The sequence below is a fragment of the Vicugna pacos genome, chromosome 6 (genome assembly GCF_048564905.1).
Source record: "Vicugna pacos chromosome 6, VicPac4, whole genome shotgun sequence".
In the NCBI taxonomy this organism is placed as follows: domain Eukaryota; kingdom Metazoa; phylum Chordata; class Mammalia; order Artiodactyla; family Camelidae; genus Vicugna; species Vicugna pacos.
In genome coordinates this window covers 65682917-65705331 of record NC_132992.1, presented here as the reverse complement: position 1 = coordinate 65705331, position 22415 = coordinate 65682917, and the positions used below count along the sequence as shown (strand labels likewise).

The window sequence follows — 22415 nt, the reverse complement described above, 5'->3', positions numbered from 1 at the left end:
TCAATCTGTGCAGTAGGCTGAAACTGGTCGTTTCCAGGGCAGGGGCACCTAGTGTGGTTTGGGAGTGGGCTCCAGGCTGGTTCTGAGAGGCACAGCTGGCCTCCCACAGCCTGGGGCACCTTTCTCTATCCTTTTAGGCATCTGGGGCCTTTCCCCCTTCTTGGTGAAGTCCTAACAGGGTCCTTCATGCTGCATTGCGAACAATGAATAAACTGACCATGTCTTAAGGATCACTAGGACACAAATGTTTAAGTTTAAAACATTTAAATATGAAAAGCCAAAGGGACCTGGGTGATGCTGTCTTTTGTGTCAGGCTCCAATATGGTTCGTTGTCCACCCAGTCCTCGCTTAAATTTTTGAGACTTTGTTCATCACGGATTTGTTTTGCATTAATTTTTATTAAAAGATACTTTAAAATTTTAAACTATTGCATTAAAATATTACTTACCTAGATTACTGAGTTCCTTGATACACTTACATTTTGTCCCTAAAGATGGAAAAAGCTCTAGGCTTTTCCAGGGAGAGCTGTATTTGGGGGGCAGAGGGGCCCTGCGAACGGTGTCTGCTTCCTTAAACCTGTGATCTTCCTGCTTATGGGAACTTTTCTGTTTCCACCAGAGACCGGGATAAAGTTCCCAGCCTGGTTCCACCTCATCTACTCTCCTCCCTCCATTTCCATGGAGTTCAGCGATGAGCCCAAATCCTTGAAATCCTTTCAGTTCAATTTAATTCCGTAAGTATAAGTCAAGGGCAATATCCTAAGCTCCAGGCGGGCACCAGTTTCAGGCTGGCTGGGGAGGAAGATGGGCAAAGACGGGAAGAGTAAGAGGCGCAGAGCGCGCTGGGGGCACATGGATGGAGAGAGACGGGGCCTGGGAGGCCCCGTACACCGGGGCGGGACGCTAACAGTTGGCAGACTCTGCACTCAGAGGACTAACCGTGGACCCCAGGGCACCCTTGGCGGGGAAACCACATCAGAAATCCAGACCTGGACTGACTTCCTGCCCGGGAGGCCCCGCGGCCGCGGGCTCTGGGCGCGGGCCAGCGGGGCGGCGCCGGCGGGTCGGAGGCGCTTCCTGGGCGCAGCGGGCGCGGAGCGGCGCGCGGAGGAGCGGGAGGCGCGGGACGGCGCCGCGGGCAGGGCGCGCGGGCGGCGACATGGAGGACGGCGTGCTCAAGGAGGGCTTCCTCGTCAAGAGGGTGAGCGCGCCGGAGCCTCTCCGGACACCGCCCAGGGCGCGCCCGCCGCGGGCGCCGGCTCACCTGAGCGGCGGGCGGGCGGCCTGGGGCTCCGCTGGGCAGGGCTGCGCGACGTGGGGAGAGCCGGGTGGACGGTGGCTGGGACTGAGCTTTAGACGGGAAAGAGAGGCCAGGACACAGGCAAGGAGGAGAAGCCCCCTCGGCTAGTGCGTGCGGGGTACAGGTGGCGGCTGCCTTAGTGGGCATCGTAATTAGAACACCTTACTAAAAGATGAAGCGTGTAGTATTTAACGACGAGGTATTAAGACATCAGTGGGCTCTGCAGTCCACCGCCGTCCGTGTACTGCATCATCTCCTCTATTCTTCACGATAACCCGTAAGCAAGGAGGTAAGCCTATTTCTTAAACCTGTACTGTGCACCAGTCCCGGACATTGTCTCCTTTAATCCTCCCAACAGTCCTCCAGGTCGGTGGTACCACACTACCCTCCTTTCTCCAAGGGGAAAACAAAGCCCAAAGAGGTTAAATAGCTTGCTCAGGATCTGGACTAGTGGATGATGGAGCAGGATTAATCCCAGACAGGCTGGCTCCAAACCTTTTCCCGTCCCCCACTGTTCAGTATCGTTATCTCTTTATTACAGATGAGGAAACTGAGGGGCAGAAAGATGAGATCGCTTGCCGGGAGCCCCAGGGCTAGTAGCAGCTGGGACTCTTCATTCCTTCCCCATCACTCCACGTGGCCTTTCCCACAGCAAGCAAGAGTCCAGACAAAAACCCCACATGTAGGAGCGAAGTAGAAAATGAATGAAAAAACAGCTGCAAGAGGAAATTTGATTTTTTAAAATTCCTTTAAGATTGGTGTTCACGTGAAATATTTGTACTAACCTAACAGCAGAGCATAAAATCTGGGGATGAGCCTTTTGGCTCTTCTACTTAGTTTATAGCTTTGGGAGGGGGATGGATGAAATGGGGGTGAAGGCGGCCCTCCCTCCCCTGGCTGCCAGATCAACCCTGAAGTCTCAACTCGGTTTCAGTTTAGTAGGGAATGTAGCCATGTTATTTTACACATTATTTGACATAGGGGAGTGGGTGTGTTGTTTGCTCAAAACTAAGCAGGAGGAGGTGTACGAAGCTGTGGCAGATCAAGGGTCAGACCGGATACAAGCAGGTACAAAATTCCACAGCCGCTTCATGCCAGCGGGATTAAAGTGACAGATTGGTCCCTCAGGGTTTGTGGAGGCAGCTGTACCTCGGAAAGACAACCTATGGGGAACTTTTCCTGCAGCTTGTGAGGTGAGAGGGGGAGGGGGTTGGGCAGGGGCTTTTGGTGGGTACGTTGTTGACTGTCGGGATAGCTGAGCCCTGGTAGGACCTGTGGAGGACAAACCCACTCAGATGGGCCCTTGTGGGCCTCCCCCTGTCCCCGGGGGTTACCCTATGTGATTCTCCACCAGCCCCACCTTGCAGAGTCAGGGGAGGGCTAGAGGGAAGGAAGGCTGTGAGTCCTCTTCTGGGCAGGCCACCCAGTCCAGGGTGGCAGCTTAGGGAGTCCAGGGTGCAGGGAAGTGAGGACAGTCACCATGGGGCTTGGCTGAAATACCTAAAGCACATTCCAGCCAAACCCAAAGACAGGAGTTTAGAGCAGGAGCCTGACCCGGAGGCAAGCAGAAGCCACACCCTTTCCTGCAAGGTGAGGGATGTGGCCCCCAGGCCCCTGCTAACAGTTTCCACCTACTGATCAATCCGACTTTTCCTCTCCCCCATTTCCCCTTTCCTCCTGGATGGCAACAGCAACCCCTGTGTCCACTGGAGAATCTGCAGGGCTGCAGCTGTGCGATGCCACAGATTCAGGAGGGTTTACAGCCCAGGAGTAGGGCAGGGCCCAAGCTGGAAGCCCAGAGTACAGAACAGTCATCACCAGTGAGGGCGAAGCAGGAGACGGGCAGGGGCATGATGGATTTGGCTTTTAATCCCGCCCAGACAAGAAAGAAGCAAAGCTCCTGGCAAAACACAGGGCGCTCACTTGGCCTGGCTTTAAAGGAGGGTGACGGGGAAGGAAGGCGGATTCATGGGTAGGATTGCTTGTTCTTTAAGAAGAGGCTGAAGCACATCAGTCATTGCTGCCTGGCTCATACCTCAGACGAATCAGAAAATGACATGGCAGTGTCCACACACTTTGGCCTAGAAACTTCACTTGTAGGATTGTATTGTATCCCAAGGAAATGCCATAATAGCTTTGTGAACAAAGTGTTGTTTATGTAGTGAAACTGCCTGTATGTTCCCCCCAAAGCAACAAATGATTACAAGTAAATTATGGTTATGTAGATGTTAAAAGTTTATAATGTTAAAATCCAAAGAGTAAAAATATAAATGGCATGAGTAAGGAAAAAGTTTGCTTGGAGGAAAGAAGTCTAGAAAGAGTTCTGGAGGTTAGAAGTCTGACATTAAGGTGTTAGCAGGGCCATGTTCTCTTTAAAATCTGTAGGGGAGAATCCTTCCTGGCCTCTTTTGTTTCTGGTATTTGCAGGCTGTAAAGGAAAAACCCAGAGTTTTCCCTCCTGTACCGGGAAGAACCTAGATCTTCCTGACTGTGTGCTTCTTTATCCTGTGGGTCTCCTTCGCTTTTGCACAGAACACTGCACTTCTGACATTTCTGGTCACCAAATGTGTGGAGGTTTTTTCCCACACTGAACAATTCTCTGTGCCACCTGCTGCATGTCCCACAGTGTAACTCACTTCTACCCAGAGACAGCATCAGAGCCCACAGGTTAAGAGCTCAGCCCTCCCAGACTGCTCCCCTAAACCTCCCCCCTCCTCTCCTCCCCCACCTCACACACCTTGGATGCCAGTCACAGGCCCATGTTGTTGTCCTCTGTGCTCTGACCAACTGGCTAGAGATCAGAGGTTCCAGTGACCCTCCTCTTGGGATTCATTGGCTAGAGGGGCTCACAGAACTCAGGGAGACACTTATGTTTCCTAGCTTATTAAAGGATGTGATAAAGGAAAGAGATGAATATCCCGATGGGGGAGACATGTGGGCAAGGTATGTGGGAAGGAGCCTGGAGCTTCTGTGCCCTCTCCAGGGCGCACCACTCTCCCAGCACCAGCACCGCCATGTGTCCTCCAACCCGGCAGCTCTCCAAATCCCATACTTTTGGGATTTTATGGAGGCTTCATCACGTAGGCACAATAGATTGTTAATTTTATTTTTGGCCCTTCTCCCTTCTCCAGAAAATGGAGAGGGGAGCAAGGCTGAAAATTCCAAGCTTCTAATCATAGCTTGGTCTTTCCAGTAACAAGCCCTCACCCAGGAGCGCATCCAGAATTGCCTCATTAGACAAGAGACACTCCTGTCACCCAGGAAATTACAGGGGCTTCAGGAGCTCTGTACCAGGAACCGGGGGCAGAGACCAATATCCGTGTGTTCTGTTACCTCACACAGGGACCCGTTGGTGCTCTGTGGCTTGTAGATGCTTCACTCTAATCTCTGCCTCTGTCGTCACATGACCATCTTCTCCCTGTGTGTTTTCAGTGCCCAAATTTCCCTCTTCATAGAAGGACACCAGTCGTATTAGTGTCATTAAGGCCACCCTAATCCAGTATGACTTCTGCTTAACCTGATCACATCTGCAAAGACCCAATTTCCAAATAAGATCACGTTCACAGTCCGCCAGGGTTACGGCTTCCACATACCTCTTGGTGGTGGGGTGAATAGTTCAACCCATAACAAGTACCATCTCTGCTTCTTTGGGGTCTTGGGCAAGAAAGACCCTTCTGGGCCTCAGTTTCTTCATTAAAGTTAGGGAGTAGTATAAGCTTTTTCAAAGGATCCTCCAGCTGTGACATTCTGTGCTTCTGAAGCCCAGCCCTATGGTTACACCCCAACTCACAGACTCTCTTCCTTCCCCCAGAGATTCTAGGGACTGTAAGCTGCTCACTCCAATGGGCCTCTGGTCCCAGCCAGCCACTGACGGACAAGGAGCCTGGGGAGGGTGGCGCTGGGGGAGGTACCAGGTAGAGGGAGGCCAGGGTTCTTTTTCCGCTTGTTCCACTGTAGTTTTGACCTCTGACATCCTTTGCCTGGTGACTTGGATCATTAGTTATCTGCTGTCGTGGGACAGTTACCGCAAAGCTTACCACCTTAAAACAACAGACATTTATTATCTCACACAGTTTCTGAGGGTCAGGTATCCATGAACAACTTAGCTGCAAGATTCTGGCTCAGAGTCTCCCATGAGATTGCAGCCAAAATATTGCCCAGTGTGACAGTCGCCTGAAGACTTGACTGGCTAGGGGATCCCCTTCCAGGTTCACACATGTGGCTGGTGACTGGAGGGCTCAGCTCCTCACCTTCCTGGAAGGGCTGCTCACGATGTGGGCATGATCGAGAAGAGAGAGAGAGAGAGAGCCCCACCCCCAAAACCGAAGCTGCAGAGTCATATAACCTAATGTGAGACCTGGGAAGCCATCACTCTGCCATATTCCCTTGACCACACAGACCAGCCAGGTACAACGTGGGAAGACTCTACACAGGATGTGAATACCAGAGGGTGGGGGTCACGGGGGCCCCACCAGTCGTCTTCCTGGCACTGATCACATTGGGTGGTGTCGCTGTCTGTCTCCCCCTCTGTCTTGGGTCAGAATCGTGTTCATCTTTGCCTCCCTGCTGCCACACAGTGCTTGGTGTGGTGGCGTTTAGTCCTTGACTGCTGAGTGAATAGATAAATGAACGAATTAACCATCCCATCAGGATTTTTGTTTATTTGAGTTTCAATTCATTTTCCATCATAAAAATAATACATGCGTATTACTTTTTTTAAAAACTAGAAAAATACAAAAGGGTGTAAAATGAAAACTAAATTTCCATTCTTATCACCCTGTATCGGTCTCAGTCCCAAGAGGTGATGACTATTAACAATTCTAGGGTATCCTTCCAGAAATTTTCTAAGATAATTACTAGAGTTATTTTTAGGTATCATATAAAGTCATGTAAGTAAAAGTACTTTGCCCTCAACCACTGCTGCTGTGCCTCTTGGTGGCTCAGACTGTGGTCTGACCTTGTGGGCTCCAGCAGTGGCCTCTCCTACCACCTGTTAGGGCTGCAATCCTCCATGCAGCCGTATTGGGCGCTGTGTTATTACATAGTTAGAATATTTTTCTTTTCTTTTCTTTTCTTTTGCTATTATAAGTAATGATCCTCTAAGTGTCTCAATACAGAAAACCTCAGGAGAGGGTGTGTAGCTCAAGTACAAGAGCACATGCTTAGCATGCATGAGGTCCTGGGTTCAATCCCCAGTGCCTCCTCTAAAAATAAATAAACCTGATTACCTCCCCCACACCCCTGTGCCAAAGTAAATTAATTAAAAATGACGATAAATAAAATATTAAAGAGAAACCTTTTCCATATTCTAGATTATTTCTTTAGCACAGATCCCCAGCAGTGGAATTCTTGGGTCAAAGAATTTGAATATTTTTATGAGGTTACCAGCTACGTTGAGTTTTGTACCCACACAGTAGATCCTGTCTCATCAGCCTTTCTCCCTAGACCTCTCTCTTTTGTTATCAGTTGAGATTCTTAGTTGCTCCTAACACATTCCACTCAAGCAAGTTTGAACAGAAGGGACTTCATGGAGAATAATAGATATTAAGTACCTCAGGAATATGTGGGAGGGCCAGAGGACCTGGCCAGGATGCCACATAGTCAGGGACGACGCAGTCAGACCAAACTACCCAACAGCACCACCAGACGCTTCTAGTGGGCACATCACTGCCGACACCATTTGCCACTTATCCCTGATAACCCTGGGGACTGGGTGTCAGGAGAACCCGTTCTTCTGCCACCGTCCTGCCACTTGGTTGCTGCCAAACATGCATCAATGCCCCATGTGTGGGACTGTCAGCAGCCTGGTCACCTCCCTGTTCCCCTTGTGCCACGGCTTCTGGGAAACGGAGTGCTTTGTCCAGGAAATGTGGCGTTATCTCCGCGTTGGTTTGTTCTGCTCAACATCTGTTGGTTACAGTTTTCTCCCTAAAGTTTCCTGGCTCCTTTCTCCTTTCCCTGTTGTTTTAGTTTATTGGGGCTGCTGTAACGAAGTCCCACAGACAGGACTGCCTACACAACAGAGATTTGTTTTCTCGTAGTTCCAGAGGCTGGAGTCCAAGACCAAGGTGTGACCAGCTTTGGTTTCTTCTGAGGCCTCTCTCCTCGGCTTGCATACCTCCTGTGTGCTCACATAGTCTTTCCTCTGCCTGCAAACTTCCCTGACATCTCTGTGTCCAAATTTCCTCTTCTTGCAAGGACCGCAGTCAGATTGGACTAGGATCTTCCCTGGCGGCCTCATTTAACCCAATCACCTCTTTAGGGGCCCTGTCTCCAAGTACAGCCACCTTCTGAGGTTGTGGGAGGAGTGGGGATTAGGGCTTCAACATACGAATTTGTTGAGGGTGGGGAGGATAATTCAGCCCTTAACACCTTATCTGTGTTTTAAGGTTTAAGATTATGTTGCCCCCTCCCCTTCTCTGCCACACACCAGCCCCCAAAAGGTCAACTTAGATTCCAGTATCTTTTCCCTGCACCAGCCACGTGCTGCCTTTAGTGCTAACGCTGCACCAGGAACCGCTCAGCAGGGGTCGCCGGGCCAGGGGCCCTGAGTCTGGGCCTTGTGGAGAGCAGTACCCAACCTCCTTGCTGAGGAGTTAGAGCCAAATCTTGTTTGTTTCTTTAAACATGTGTGCTTGTGTCAAGGACAGCTGTCAGCCGTCCTGTTACAGGTGGGTGCTAGGTACAGGGCAGAGTGAAGACAGCCAAAGTGAAAAATTCAGCTTGACTCCCTAAGTCCGCTCATGGGAACAGGTGGATCACCAGGTAGCTTAGACATAGTAATAAACTCTTGTCAGATTGACTTTGTTATAAGTTGTATTTTGTTGCCGCAGTTAATTCTGTTTTGGCATAGACCGGTGTTCACACCGTCAACTTCTTCTACAGTTTTTGGTTTCCTAACACTCTCAGTACACCATGAGCATGGAACAGAATTGCAGCACCAGAATTGCAGATGTGAGACTGGAAGGGGGCTTTGAAATTAATGAACACTAGGTAAGGAAACAAATGAATCGGGGTCATGGGCTCTGATTCAGATAGAGTGTATCTCTCTTGGTTAGAATCCAGCCCTCACTGGGCTCTGCTCTGGGAAATATGCCAATCAGTTCCTTTCATAAGTGTGTACAAAACCATTCCTTTCTGATTCCTTGGCAGACATTCTCCTATCCACTGGTCTGTTCTAGAAACATACCCTCTGCCATCACCTGACTATCCTGTCCATTGGCTCCATGACCCCACCTGAGACCCCCTCAAATTCCCCTGCCTTAAGTCCTGCCACACCAGCCCAGGTAAGACTGTTAGAGTCCTTAACAATGTGTGGCTTCAACTTTACAAATTGCCCACATCCTTCAACTAGTACTAGTCTTTTTTGTAACATATCCTAAGGGGTAAAAAAGGCAGAGATGCAGATCAAAATTTATGTGCAAGGCTATTCATTGCAGAATTGTTTATAATAGTGAAAAAGGAAACAACCTCAATTACAGACAGATTGACAAGTAAATGATGCAGCCACCTAGTGATCAGTGAAGGGCATATTTTAAAGACATTTACCGGTGTGAGAAAATGCTTAGCAACGTCAGCAAAACAACAACTGGAAAGTAAAACTCGTATATGCAATGTGGCCCTGATTTTTTTTTAAACTAGGAAGTAAAAACTAAAAGGGAAAAAGACAAGAAGGAAATACAAAATGTTAACAATGGCTGACTCCAAGTAGTAGGATTTTCTCTTCTATGTACTTTGCAGTTTCTTTTAAGATTTATAACCGGAAAAAAAGACCAAATGCGAACTAGAAAGTCAACACCAAAGGTCTTTGTTACATACTCAAAATAGATGACAAAGAGATCCAGACAAAGATCAGACTTTCTTCAGGAAAATGAAAATAAAACATATGATTCTGAACTGAACTCCTTGGCTGTTAAGGACATTATTGGACAAGTGGTGAAACCTGAATGGAGTTTGTGGAATAAATGAAAATAATATATTAATGTAAATTTCCTAATGTTGATGGTTATATTGTGGTTATGTTGGAAATATCGTGTGTGTGTGTGTGTGTGTGTGTGTGTGTGCTGGAGATATACAATAAAATATTGAGATGTGATTGAAACATCATATTAAAAACTTTTTTTTACACCTTTATTGTGGTATGGTTCCTGTAGACTAAACTACACATATTTCAAATGTACAATTTGATGAATTTTGATAGATGTATACACCCATAAAACCTCCACCACAATCAAGATAGCTAACATTTCCATCACTCCCCAAGAGATGCAATTTTTGAATTCCCAGTTTATCCCTTCCCACCCCGTTTACCCCCTGATAACCATAAGTAAAAGCTAACTCTTACACAGTTCTGTAAAGACGTTTTTTAATTCTTCAGCTTTCCTCTGAATTGAAATTATTTCAAAATAAAAAAATAAAATTAAGCTAAAAACAAAAAAGAGATAATGCTGTGCCCCTTATTGGAGAGGTGGTTCCATGGCACAGTCTGGCTCCCTGTGCAACGGGACACGTCTCCCTGAACACCATGTCGTCTGCTCGGCCACCTCACCCAGGAGCTCTCCTTTCTGTCCACAGGGTCACATTGTCCACAACTGGAAGGTGCGATGGTTCATCCTCCGGCAGAACACGCTGCTGTACTACAAGCTCCAGGGGGGTCGGAAGGTGACCCCTCCCAAGGGCCGGATCCTTCTGGATGGCTGCACCATCACCTGCCCCTGCCTGGAGTATGAAAACCGGCCGGTAAGTGAAGGGCCTGATTCCCAGCTGCTCCCTGCCCCGGACCCTCCCACCCATGACCTCTTCGATGAGGGTGGTGTGAGTCATGGGAAGAGCTGAGTTACTGAAAAACCTAGATTCAAATCCTGGCTGCGCCACATACCAGGCATGTGACCTTGGGCAAGTAATTGAACCTCTCTGAGCCTTAGTGCTGCCTCTAAATAGGATAAAATAATGACACCTGACGATCACTCATGGTTGTGATGAGGATCCTGAAGGTAATGGTTGGTCAAAGCACTTTGTGGGCTAGAAGACATTATACAAATGTGAGTAATTACTGCTACTTGGGTTCAATAGGATGGCTTTCATCCCCTGAGGGGTACATGTTCAAAAAGTCAGGGGCCTCTTCAACCCTACCATCCAAAAAGAATCTGAATTAATCATTATCGAGGGCCTGTTATATGCCAAGGAATTTGCTAGGCTTGGAAGAGTCAAGGAAGAAAATGGTAAGACTGCTTCTTCTTGAGTTAATAATCTTATGATGAAAGCAAGTGATTAATTGAAAAACATTCAGAGTTCCAAAGTTGGTACAAACACAGCCACAGAGAACACTGTATTCCTGAAGAGCAGGAAGGTGTCATTATAGGCTGTCTGGATCAGGTACAGATTTGAGGGGAACAGAGATTTGGGCAAAGATCTGAAAGAGGAAAGAAGCAGAGGTTTGGGGCAGGTGGAAGGTCTTGGGTAAAAGTAAGGGGACAGATAGGGATAGATTTGGAGGTGAGGATGGCCATTGTGGCCAAAGGGAATGTTCACTGAAGGAGCAATGGGAGTTTGGCTGCGACCAGGTGGAGGTAATACGGAGCCATTGAAGTTTGAGTGAGAGACTGGACTAGTGAAAACTCTCTTAGAAAGATGAAAATGAGGACCTAAACTCAGTTCCTAATAAGATTATTAGATTATTAGATCCATAAAGTAGAGATCTTACCATTTACTCCTTTTCATGGTTTTTTGTTTGACTCTTCTAGACCAATTGATGAATCCTCTAAGAAAATATTAATGATGGTCAATTCTGGGTGGTGAGTTTACTGGTGGGTTTTTTTTACACTCTTCTGTAGTTTAAAATTTTTCTCAAATAGAAAACAACAGAAGCTATTAAAATAATCAGGCATGAAATGAGACAAAAAGAAGGGACGAAGATGAGAAAACATTATGAAGGAAACACTGACACGATATAGTAGACTGGATGTTGAGGGCAAGGGAGAGGGAGGCACAGAACTTCAATCTAGTCTAGGAGGAAAGTGAAACGTCATTCTTTAATTTCCACTGCGAACCTGGAGATGCCACTGATTAAAAGAGAGGGGGTAGCTCTCTGTTGGGGTGGGGATGGGAATTCTGGGGAGCGCTGAGCCTGGTAAAAGACTTGAGTCTGCATCTTCTTTGTAGCATCATCAGACCAGACACAATGTCTGGGCACATGGCAGATTCTTAGTAAAAGTCTGTTTAATAAATGTTTCGTAAAAAAGAAAGATTTACAGATAAGCGAGACAGTTTTAAGAAGAAAACCTAGTTTTCTAAGTGCATTAAAGGGTCTAGATCTCAATAAATTAAACCCCAGAACTTGTAGGTTAACTGGTTGACCTCATACCACTTCATCATCTCTAAGGAACAGTCAAGAGCAAAAGTGCTGGTAAGGATGGGCTGGCGATAGGAAAACTTTGTTTCAAGTTTCAAAAAAGGAGACAAGTTGTTAACTGGAGTTCTGAGCTTCATGTTAATTCTGTCATCTGCCTGGTTCATGAGTTCTTGAGCTGGAAGAAGACAAGAGTAGCTACTAGCTTCACTAAGAACAAGTTATAAAGTATATCATATACGTGTGTATATATAATTTATTTTTAATTAGGGAAGCTATAAAACAGTGTATCTGGATTTCACATGGAATTTTATAGTCTCTTCTGAAATCTCTTATTAAAATGGTGGACTGCAGATGGACGGTGAGGGTCCAGGGAGCTGGTTGAACTCATCCTCCCACAGTGTTGATGAGTGAATCAGTGTTAACTTGGAGGAACATCCTCATGGTATTCTTTGGGACTGTGAGCCAGCCTTGTCTTACCCACCATTTTTGCTGTTAATGTAGACGAGAAACATTGATTAAGTTTGCAAGCAAAGCAAGGTGGGAGCTTTTATGCTGGAAAATGGAATCAGAATGAAACAGAATGCGCCTGTGTTCCAACACAAATGGTAAGCCCAGTCTACTCAGATGACACTTAGTAGGGTCAGCATGCAAAATCCTACAATGTTTGGAAAAAACTCCAAAACCCTAAATGCATATTTATAGGATGGAGGAGATGTGGCTCACTGAACAAGACTCTCAGCTGGCTGCACGGAGCATCAGTCCACGGTGCCCCGTTGCTGCCACTGCTATGTGACCTCAGCCTGTCAGCCCATGCCACCCTGCACCCCCCAGACCTTCCCTCAAGCGATTGTTCCATTCCCAGGGTCATATTTTATGAGAATGTTGATCAGCTGCAGAACATTGAGCAGGGTGTGAATTAGGTGAGAAAGTTTAAACCGTATTATATGAGGAATGTGTGAAAGACTTGAGGATGGTAAGACCCGACCAAAAAGGGAATCAAAGGGAGCAGAACCACTGGTTCCCTTGAGGTCGGTGTTGATACCCTCCTAGACAGATGAGGACACTGAGGCTTAGTCGGCCTCTTAATGTGCCCAACTGTCCATAGCTAAATGGCAGAGCTGGGATTTGCATCCAGATCAGTCTGACCTGAAAGCCTGTGCATTTCCCACTTCAGCACAAGGGCTCTCGTGGGAGGTGAGCTTAATCCATGTGGTTCTAGAAGGCAGAGTCAGGAGCAGGGAGACCAAGCGTCCAGGAATCAGACCTCATGCTAATTAGTCTATCCAAAGAGGAGAAGCCGTTAGCTCCCTGTCACCGGAGTCGTACAAGTGAATCTTTAAAGACAACCTGCTGGGGTGTGGTCGAGAGGTCAGGCAGTCACGGGACCACGTGGCCTCCCAGGTTCACTTCGGTTCTGTCATTTTTGCTGCCCAACCAGCATTCTCTTGCTTACTTGGCCTCTGGTCTGACTGGCGGTCTCTTCCTACAGCTCCTCATTAAGCTGAAAACTCAAACATCCACGGAGTACTTCCTGGAGGCCTGTTCTCGAGAGGAGAGGGACGCCTGGGCCTTTGAGATAACGGGGGCTATTCACGCCGGGCAGCCGGGGAAGGTCCAGCAACTCCACATACTGAGAAACTCCTTCAAGCTGCCCCCTCACATCAGCCTGCAGTGAGTGCCCGACTCCCGGCTCCTCACCCTGCTGGGCTTTGCTGCAGCCGCTTCTGTGGGCAGTGGGGGTGGGGGGTGCTCTGTGGCTGCTACATAGACCTGACTGGTACCACCATTGTGCCTTTGGGACCTCTGCTGTCACTGTCTTGTTTATATTGTTTTCTCCGCCTGGGTGTGGCCCTACCCTCCTGCTTTGGTCCTGAGTGATCTTTTGGGGCCTCTGCTGCTCCCGCCCCTCTTGGTGTCTTGACACTTTCCCTTCCGTTTCAGCCAGGGTGCCCAGGGTGAAGTGACAGCTCCCCAGGAATCTCCACTCACCAAGTCATTGTTTGTAGCCTGGTGGCAAGAATGATGTGTTCTGGTAGCAGTTGCATTCTTGCTCTGTGGGGTTCCTCATCCATTCGTCCATCCATCCATCCATTCATTCAAGAAACAGTAGTGGGGAGGGTAGAGCGTGTGCTTAGCATGCACGAGGTCCTGAGTTCAATTCCCAGTACCTCCTCTAAATAAATAAGTAAAATAAAATAAAAACCTAATTACCTCCCCCCCAAAAAAGACTGATTAAAAATATTTTAAAAAATATTTAAAAAAGAAACAGTTATTGAGTGCCAACTGCATGCCATACAGTGCTCTAAGCACTCAGGAGATGCAAATAGGAATAAACAAAGTCTCATCTTCAGGGGCTTTCCAGCCCAAGTACATAAATAGAGGATGAGAAAAGATCTTCCATTGGTGGCAGGAATCGATCAGTGGTGGAGGTGATGCTATGAAGTAGGGATATATGGAAGGAGTTCCCGCCATGGAAACTGTTACATCAGCCCATCTGCAGGAAGCACCCCCTAACCTTCCAGGCAGCAGAACTTTATACCCGTCAGAGATGTGGTATGAGGCCATTCCTGGGCTCACAGAAAACTCCATACTAGGCCCTGGAATCTCGGTGGTGCATCCAGGGCGCTGCTAAACCATGGGGATTGCAGGGAGGACCAGCAGCAAGTGAGAGTAGGTTCAAGTGATGGGCGAGTTTGAGAAGTAGCTGGAGGAATTTGGACTTTGATGCGGTAGATCCTAGAGAATCATTGCTGTACATTCTTTTGTTTTTAAATCAAGTCCCAGCTCTTTAGTTTTACTGCAAACGTAATACCTGTCTGGTATAGAAATAGTGGAACATTTAGATGAGGAAGAAGAAAAGAAACGTCCTAAAATCCTACCTCTCAAGTTCTGTTGCATACTGGACTAGCCCTTTCTTTGTGATGCGCAGGCACCATTTGCCACTTGCTTTATATCCTTAGCAACAGCTCTTGGACCCTCCCTCATACCTGCCAGTGTGTTGAGGGTCCCCTCTCCTCTGCCTTCCTTCCATGTAGTCGCATCGTGGACAAGCTGCACGACAGCAGCAGCGGAATTCGTCCAAGCCCCAACATGGAGCAGGGAAGCACCTACAAAAAGACCTTCTTAGGTGAGCCTCCTCTCTTGGGGGTGGGCCGGGCCATGGAAACCTGGGGCTTGGTGATCCGGGACTCAGTGGGCTTGACTGGCTTGTGTTGAGGCCAGAGCTGCCTGCCAGCCAACGGGCAGGCCTGAGATGACCACATGTGGGTGTGGCCAAAGCTCTGGGCAGCAGGTCTGGCCTTCGGTCTGCTCTTGGGTAGAGCTCCAAGGCTGTTCAAAGCTGACTGAGAGGTCAAGGTCAGTGGCCTCACAGCCAAGCACCTCAAAGAGCCTGGTCTGACTGGTGCTGCCCTTGCCCTGATGCAGGTTCCTCCCTGGTGGACTGGCTTATCTCCAACAGCTTTGCAGCCAGCCGTCTGGAGGCTGTGACCCTGGCCTCCATGCTCATGGAAGAGAACTTCCTTAGGCCGGTAGGCGCCCGAAGCACTGGAGCCATTCGCTCTGGGGACCTGGCTGAGCAGTTCCTGGATGACTCCACTGCCCTGTACACTTTCGTGAGTTAGTGGGTTCCTCTTGCCACAGGGCAGAGAGAAGGGGGTCAAGGGTCCACAGTCTGGGGTGAGAGTCCCAGGGCTTGGGGGACAGCCTCACAGTTTCAGTTCACAGGGACAGTTTGGGGGACAGTAGAGGGGGGTTTCTGTAAGGAGGATTTTCCCTTCCCCTGTGGTAGCCCCCATAGCCAGGAACTGGGACTTTTTGGTAACAGTCCTTGCCCTCGCCTTCCCACTAGGCTGAGAGCTGCAAGAAGAAGATAAGCCCCAAGGAAGACATCGATCTCAGCACCGTGGAGTTAAGTGGCACAGTAGTGAAACAAGGCTATCTGGCCAAGCAGGTATGGCTGCCTTGGAGCAGGGAGAAGATGGACGGTTCTCAAACTCAGGGGAGCCAGGAGTCCCTTCAGAGGGCGGAAGGGCTGAGACTGCCAAAGGACACTAATTACCAGCAGAATCTGCTAAAGCCAGCGTCCAGCAGCAGCCACAGGGAAGAAATCAAGGGGCCTGCACGTGTCCACAGGAGTCCCAGGCCAGGGGGCGTTCAGGGGAAGGGTGCACACAAGTAATTTTCCCAGTGTTAGAAAACAACACCCGCGTCACCGCCCAGTGCACCTTCTTGCCTGGAAGGGCACTGCCTACTGGCCGGTGTTTTGCATTTGCTGGCCTGCTGCTCCCTGAGGTTTCCTGCGGTCTCTGCCTGCTTCTGTGGGACTCCGCACACTCCCTTAATAAGTATTTTCTCCACCTACTTCAGTAGGTTGTAGATGAAATTCTGCAGTGTGATCTGAGTGTTTAAAAACTGATTGTGGCCACTGCTCCTAACCACGTTGGGAGACCAGCCACATTAAGGGGGAGGAAACCAGGTCACAGTCACACCTGCAGCATGTCTACCCGGGCCTGGGAACCAAACCGCCATAAACTGGCACATGGCGTGTAAGGCGACCTCCTGCACACCCCTCGTTTGTGCACCCCTTACGCACTGCGTGGATGTGCATGTCTGTACAACGGGCGAGAACGCTGCTCAGCGCCATTCCCGACGTTCCCCGGGGCACACGTTGTCATTGTCTCCTGCTTCTTGCATATCAGGAACCCCTTCTGCTCTTAGATTGTTTACCATCCACTCAACCGCCTGCTTATCCCAAGGGCCCTGCTTCAGCTGGGCCTGCCAGGAGTCTGGTGGAGGGAGGTAGCGAGGTCCTGGGAGAGGAGGAGGGGAGTGTGGGAGGGACTGGGGAGGTCCAGACTAGAGGGCTACCGAAGCTTTGTGATCTAGGGGTGAAGCCACAGAGTCACACACGTCAATGTCTTACATAGTTAGACTGTAACATGTAATTGATCGTTTCCTACTCTTTTTCTGATGCAGAAGGTTAAAGTGGTTTTTACTGTATATATATGCACATGCATACCTGCAGCTGTAGGTTTGTTTTTGGACTAAGTTGACACTTAGAAAGTTGGTGCCCTTGGGTTCACATTTGCCTGTGAACTCCCTGTCCCCCAAGTGCCCAGGCAATGCTCCCCCTTTCTGTCAGCGCTGACCCTCTTCGGCTCTGTCAACTTGACTAAAGGTGACAGTGTTTCTGCCAAAGTGTCCCTGAGCAGGGAAGTCCTGGCATGTCACAGCAATCCCAGGGTTTCGGGCGGACTCTTTTTAGGAAGTAGTCCCACTGGAGCAGGGCTGGGTTGGAGGTTTGGCATTAGAGGCACAGAGGTGGGAGGAAGTGACTGAGAGCTGTCCGCCACGAGCCTGGCACCTTGTCTTCCTCAGGGGCACAAGAGGAAAAACTGGAAGGTGCGGCGCTTTGTTCTGAGGAAGGACCCTGCTTTCCTGCATTACTACGACCCTTCCAAAGTGAGTGCCATGTGATGCTCCACTTCCTCCCTTCCCCTCAGCATCCCCACCGTGACTCCCGCCCACCAGGCCATTCCTTCCACGGTGTGAGCTGCTCCTTATAGTCTGATCACTCCTTTCTTCCATCACATCATTGCCTGCTCAGTGGATCTTCATTGTTCTGAGAGGAAAAGCACCTTTCAGCTTCCCCAAAGCTGGCTGTGTGCCTAGGGAGGGCGAGGGGGCTGATAAAGAGACTCCTCACTGGTGCTTCCGGCCTCTTGACTCCTTTCTACCCAGAGAGCCCATGAATTCTGTCCCCTTACTTCTTGTCCCCTTGAGTGTTTTGAACAGCGTCTTTTATCATTTAATATTTAAGCCATAATTTACTAATTGTCTTTTCTTTTCTTTTTTTCCTTATTTGTCAAAGAATTGCTCTTCTGAGTTTCAGATAATAAGTACTATTGCATGCTGAGTTGATCTAATTCCAATCAAAAGAGAAGACAAATGGCCTTTTAGTCAGCCTGTTCGGGCTTGTCTTGGTAGATGTGTCATTTTCACTTGTTGTTTTGAAGTAATGAAGAGTGGGTATTCCTCCCTCACTGAGCGTCAGTCGGGAAGCCCACTGTAAGCTGAGAACCTGAAGGAATTTGAAGGAGGCCCCAGGACCCTGCTGGACCATGGGGAGGACCAAGGGACAGGGAGGGGTGTTGCGCTGCTGCTGCTGGCTGAGGAATGAAGAAGCCCAAACGTCCTTACTGATGCATGTAACTTGGCCACATGATGTCCAAGTTCAGTCTCATCTTCTGTTAGAAATGACGCTCTCTGACTTTTGTAGCAGGCCTGACTGAGGATGGTGATAGGTGAGAGTGTCACTCTTCTTTTTTGTGCATTCACACAATTCCTAATCAGATCTCCTTTCCTCTGCAGGAAGAGAACCGGCCAGTGGGTGGGTTTTCTCTTCGTGGTTCACTTGTGTCTGCTCTGGAGGATAATGGTGTTCCTACTGGTAAGGTGCAAATTCAGCCCCAGCCTGAAGATCTCAGGGGCCTCCCTCCTGTGCTGTCAGTAACGCTCTGCTGATGAAGGACTGAGCTGTGGGGGCTGAGTAGGGCTTTCTCAGTGAGACAATGAATGGCGTGAGTTTCGAAGCCCATTTCATAATTAGAGAAAGGGCAAGTGGGGCGTTCATAGTGTTTTAACAACACAACTAAATAATCCTTGTCTTTAATGTCTTTTCCTGTCCTTTTTTTTGTGGACATATATTTTTTAACATTTTTTATTGATTTATAATCATTTTACAATGTTGTGTCAAATTCTAGTGTAGAACACAATTTTTCAGTTATACATGAACATATATATATTCATTGTCACATTCCTTTCTCTGTAAGCTACCATAAGATCTTGTATATATTTCTGTGTGCTATACAGTATAATCTTGTTTATCTATTCTACATTTTGAAATCCCAGTCTATCCCTTCCCACCCCCTGCCCCCTTGGCAACCACAAGTTTGTATTCTGTCTATGAGTCTGTTTCTGTTTTGTATTTATGTTTTGTTTGTTTGGTTTTTTTTTTAGATTCCACATATAAGCAATCTCATATGGTATTTTTCTTTCTCTTTCTGGCTTACTTCACTTAGAATGACATTCTCCAGGAACATCCATGTTGTTGCAAATGGTGTTATGTTGTCGGTTTTTATGGCTGAATAGTATTCCATTGTATAAATATACCACCTCTTCTTTATCCAGTCATCTGTTGATGGACATTTAGGCTGTTTCCATGTCTTGGCTATTAATAGTGCTGCTATGAACATTGGGATGCAGGTGTCATTTTGAAGTAGGGTTCCTTCTGGATATATGCCCAGGAGTGGGATTCCTGGGTCATATGGTAAGTCTATTCCTAGTCCTTTGAGGAATCTCCATACTGTTTTCCATGGTGGCTGTACCAAACTGCATTCCCACCAGCAGTGTACGAGGATTCCCTTTTCTCCACAGCCTCTCCAGCATTTGTCATTTGTGGATTTTTGAATGATGGCCATTCTGACTGGTGTGAGGTGACACCTCATTGTAGTTTTGTTTTGCATTTCTCTGATCATTAGTGATATTGAACATTTTTTCATGTGCCTGTTGATCATTTGTATTTCTTCCTTGGAGAATTGCTTGTTTTGGTCTTCTGCCTATTTTTAGATTAGGTTGTTTGTTTTTTTTCTTATTAAGTCATATGAGCTGCTTATATATTCTGGAGATCAAGCCTTTGTCGGTTTCATTTGCAAAAATTTCCTCCCATTCCGTAGGTTGTCTTTTTGTTTTACTTATGGTTTCCTTTGCTGTGCAGAAGCTTGTAAGTTCCATTAGGTCCCACTTGTTTATTCTTTTTTCCTGTCCTTTTCTATGCTTATTGGCCTATAAACTTCCACCTAAGAACAATAGCTTACAACAGTGCTTAAAGATTGACCACACACTTTAATATCTTATCACACTCATTTCACAATAGACAGCTAAGGTAGGAAGATAGTATTATTCTCACTTTATGGATGTGGAAACTGAGGTTCAAAGAAGTTAAGCAATTCAAAGCCAAATCCCAACTCTCTCCCTGCTTTTAACAGAAACATACTAGACTCTTTGATGGGAATGAGATTGTAGATCTATGGTTAGAATGGGGGCAGGCCAAGAGGGCTTCCAAGAGTGTCCAGACTGGCAGGAGGACTTAAAGCACAGGCGACAAGGAGGGAACAGATGGGAGGAAACGAGGAAGGCATGCATTTGGTGGTATTTCCTAACCATATACATTTGTACCTGGGAAATACTTCATTCTATGTGTTTTTGTCTATGTCTCAGTTGACTTTCAGCTGGGAGCAGATATGAATATTCACTGATTTTTTTTTTCCTTCCTAGGTGTTAAAGGGAATGTCCAGGGAAATCTCTTCAAAGTGATTACTAAGGATGACACACACTATTATATCCAGGCCAGTAGCAAGGCTGAGCGTTCAGAGTGGATTGAAGCTATCAAAAAGCTAACGTGACAATGACCTGAGGGGAACAGGACTAGGAAATCCTCTCTCCTACCAGATGGTACAGACAGGATTTCCTGGAGAATGGGAGTGTATTGAGACTTTTAACTTCTTTTATATTTTGTACTGCTTTGGAGTGAGACTGGTGGAGTTCCTTAGATTATAATCAGCAGAGGTGCCGTTTCCTTTCCCCGCTTCAGGTTGACAACCTGGAAATGCTAAATCGGCCATTAGGCATCAGCATCTTGACTTTCGCCCATCATCACAACCAGCCTTTTCTTGGGCACCAAAGTAGGTTTTCCCTCGTTGTCACACTAAACTGGCCCTGTTGTAATACTAAATAAATAACACTACAAGCTCATGGTAGTGATCTCTGAAATGCCGTCAGCAACTCAACTCCTTGGGAATTAGTAAAAATTGACATTTATTCCTGGTTATTAGAATTCCTGTACAAAGTTTTGTAGTTTTCAAAGGTTTCTTGTGCTTAAGGCTATATGAATTATTAGGCAAGCTGATTATAAAAACATCCCAGGTGATGTACTAAAGTGGGGATGGTGGCAAAATTTTGGCTGAAAATATTGCTTTGCTTTGAAACACAAGCCTTCGTTAAGTATTATAGACTGCAGGAAAAAAATCATGGACTAAGTTTGAGAGGTTAGTCACACATACACCAGAAAAAACTGTAGCTTTTTTTTGTGGGAAAAAAATGGTATTCAGAAAGAGATGCAGAGCAGGAGCTACCACAGGACAGAAACAGGCACTCTCTAAAGGAGAGAGAAAGATGTGAATGGGAAAAGAATTAAATCAAGGCATGAAATTTTGTTTTTAGAATGAAGATTAATGGAGACAAATAGGTACCAACAAGCTTCACCAGTTAGGTTAATCTCAAGTAGTGAAAAGTCTTTATCATACAGTATCTTTAAAAACACTTTTATTACTTTTCAAGCTTATACAGTAATCTGCCAAGTACAAGTGCTTAGACTTCTTTTAATGAATAGATACGTAACTTACATTAAAGGGGGTGGGATACTTCCAAAGTGCTTAGGTAAAAATTCATTTTCTTAAATAGTTTGAACTGTCTCCTCTTAATCTTGTCTAGAATACCTGATCTGAATGATCAGGAATTCCAAGCTAATGAAGTTTTTACTTTATTCCTTACATTGTAAGAGACTGCCTTTTAAAGCACCATTTTCCATTTGGCATTTCACCAAGGCCTATGTCCTTGGAATTAGTTTCTTTATTGCTTTTTGATATCAACAGGTGTTTATCTGAACTAAACTGCATTTAGTTTGATGGCTTCTTGACTCCAAATTGGCACAACTACACCCCACTCTGAATAGTAGACATCAGTATGGTGTGTTGAAAAGTAGTTGACCATCACCTTGAGGCAAATCAGAGAACTCTCGCCAAGGTACTAGCTTGCATTTAAAAAACCCCCCAACCATTTGTTCTTGATGTAGAAGTTGCTTGGTCAAGAACGGCAGCTGAGAACTAACTGCACTGCTGAGCATGACGCAGTGCTTAGCATCTCTGAGGTTCCCACTCAATCTCTTGAGCATTATCCACCTTGTCTTGTTTTACTAGAAAACATGAAAAATGGTTTGCAGGTTCGTATTTTTTCTCAGCTGTTTTTTTCCCAACTAATTGTATATACATGAGACCCAAAATATTGCTAGTTTTCAGTTGTAAGTCAATAACCACTTGACCTCGAAGGCAGAATGGGGAGTAGAAGCAGCTGTCAATTTTTAGTGAAGAAGCTTTGTGGGGAGAGATTCAAGACTTGGATTAAACTGGTCAACTGTCTTTGTCAATCTGTTCAAATTATTGGAGCGGGGTGTGATCTTGTTCTCATCTTTAAGTCAGCAGGGTGTAAGTATGCTTTAAGCTTATTACTTATCTCCTTCATGCTATCAGTGAGGTATTGATCTTTTCTCTGGCAAGGGTCCTACACTGGCAAAACTGTTGTGGAACTGTGCAAAAGGCCTGCATGGGATAAAAATCACTCACCACGGAGGCACCAGTATTTCTTGAAAGTTATGGCTTTTGAAGTATTAAAAAATTCAGTAAACAAAGTGAAATTTCAATTCCTTTGCCTGTAACAAACGTTTAAGGAGCACCTGTTATATTCTGACAACATTCTTGATGCTGCAAGCTTTATACTTTTCCTTGACTCCTCAAAAAGACTGAATAAAAATTATTTGTGCCAATTTAAGTACATCCAGGTTCTCCTCTAAACATTCCAGGTATGGCATGCATGCTAGCAATCCTGGCTCCCTTGTGGAAATGGCCATATGAAGTTAGCCTTTTGGATT

At 46.8% G+C, this 22415-nt stretch overlaps 1 protein-coding gene across 4 annotated transcripts; it reads left to right on the top strand.

Moving 5' to 3' along the window:
- Positions 1 to 710: 710 nt before the first annotated feature.
- On the top strand, positions 711 to 20464 carry PLEK2 (pleckstrin 2). 4 transcript variants are annotated; one of them, XM_072963258.1, is made up of 11 exons: positions 951 to 1200; positions 8185 to 8292; positions 8481 to 8585; positions 9874 to 10038; positions 13140 to 13321; positions 14686 to 14777; positions 15077 to 15264; positions 15501 to 15602; positions 17030 to 17113; positions 18023 to 18101; positions 19988 to 20464. In XM_072963258.1, the coding sequence occupies exons 3-11, from the start codon at positions 8526 to 8528 to the stop codon at positions 20113 to 20115; spliced, it is 1080 nt and encodes a 359-aa protein (XP_072819359.1). In that variant the 5' UTR covers positions 951 to 1200; positions 8185 to 8292; positions 8481 to 8525; the 3' UTR covers positions 20116 to 20464. The 4 variants fall into 4 exon arrangements, with proteins under 4 accessions (XP_072819361.1, XP_072819359.1, XP_072819358.1 ...); XM_072963257.1 differs by having other exon boundaries at positions 8452 to 8585; XM_072963259.1 differs by lacking the exon at positions 8185 to 8292 and having other exon boundaries at positions 8452 to 8585.
- Positions 20465 to 22415: the final 1951 nt, after the last annotated feature.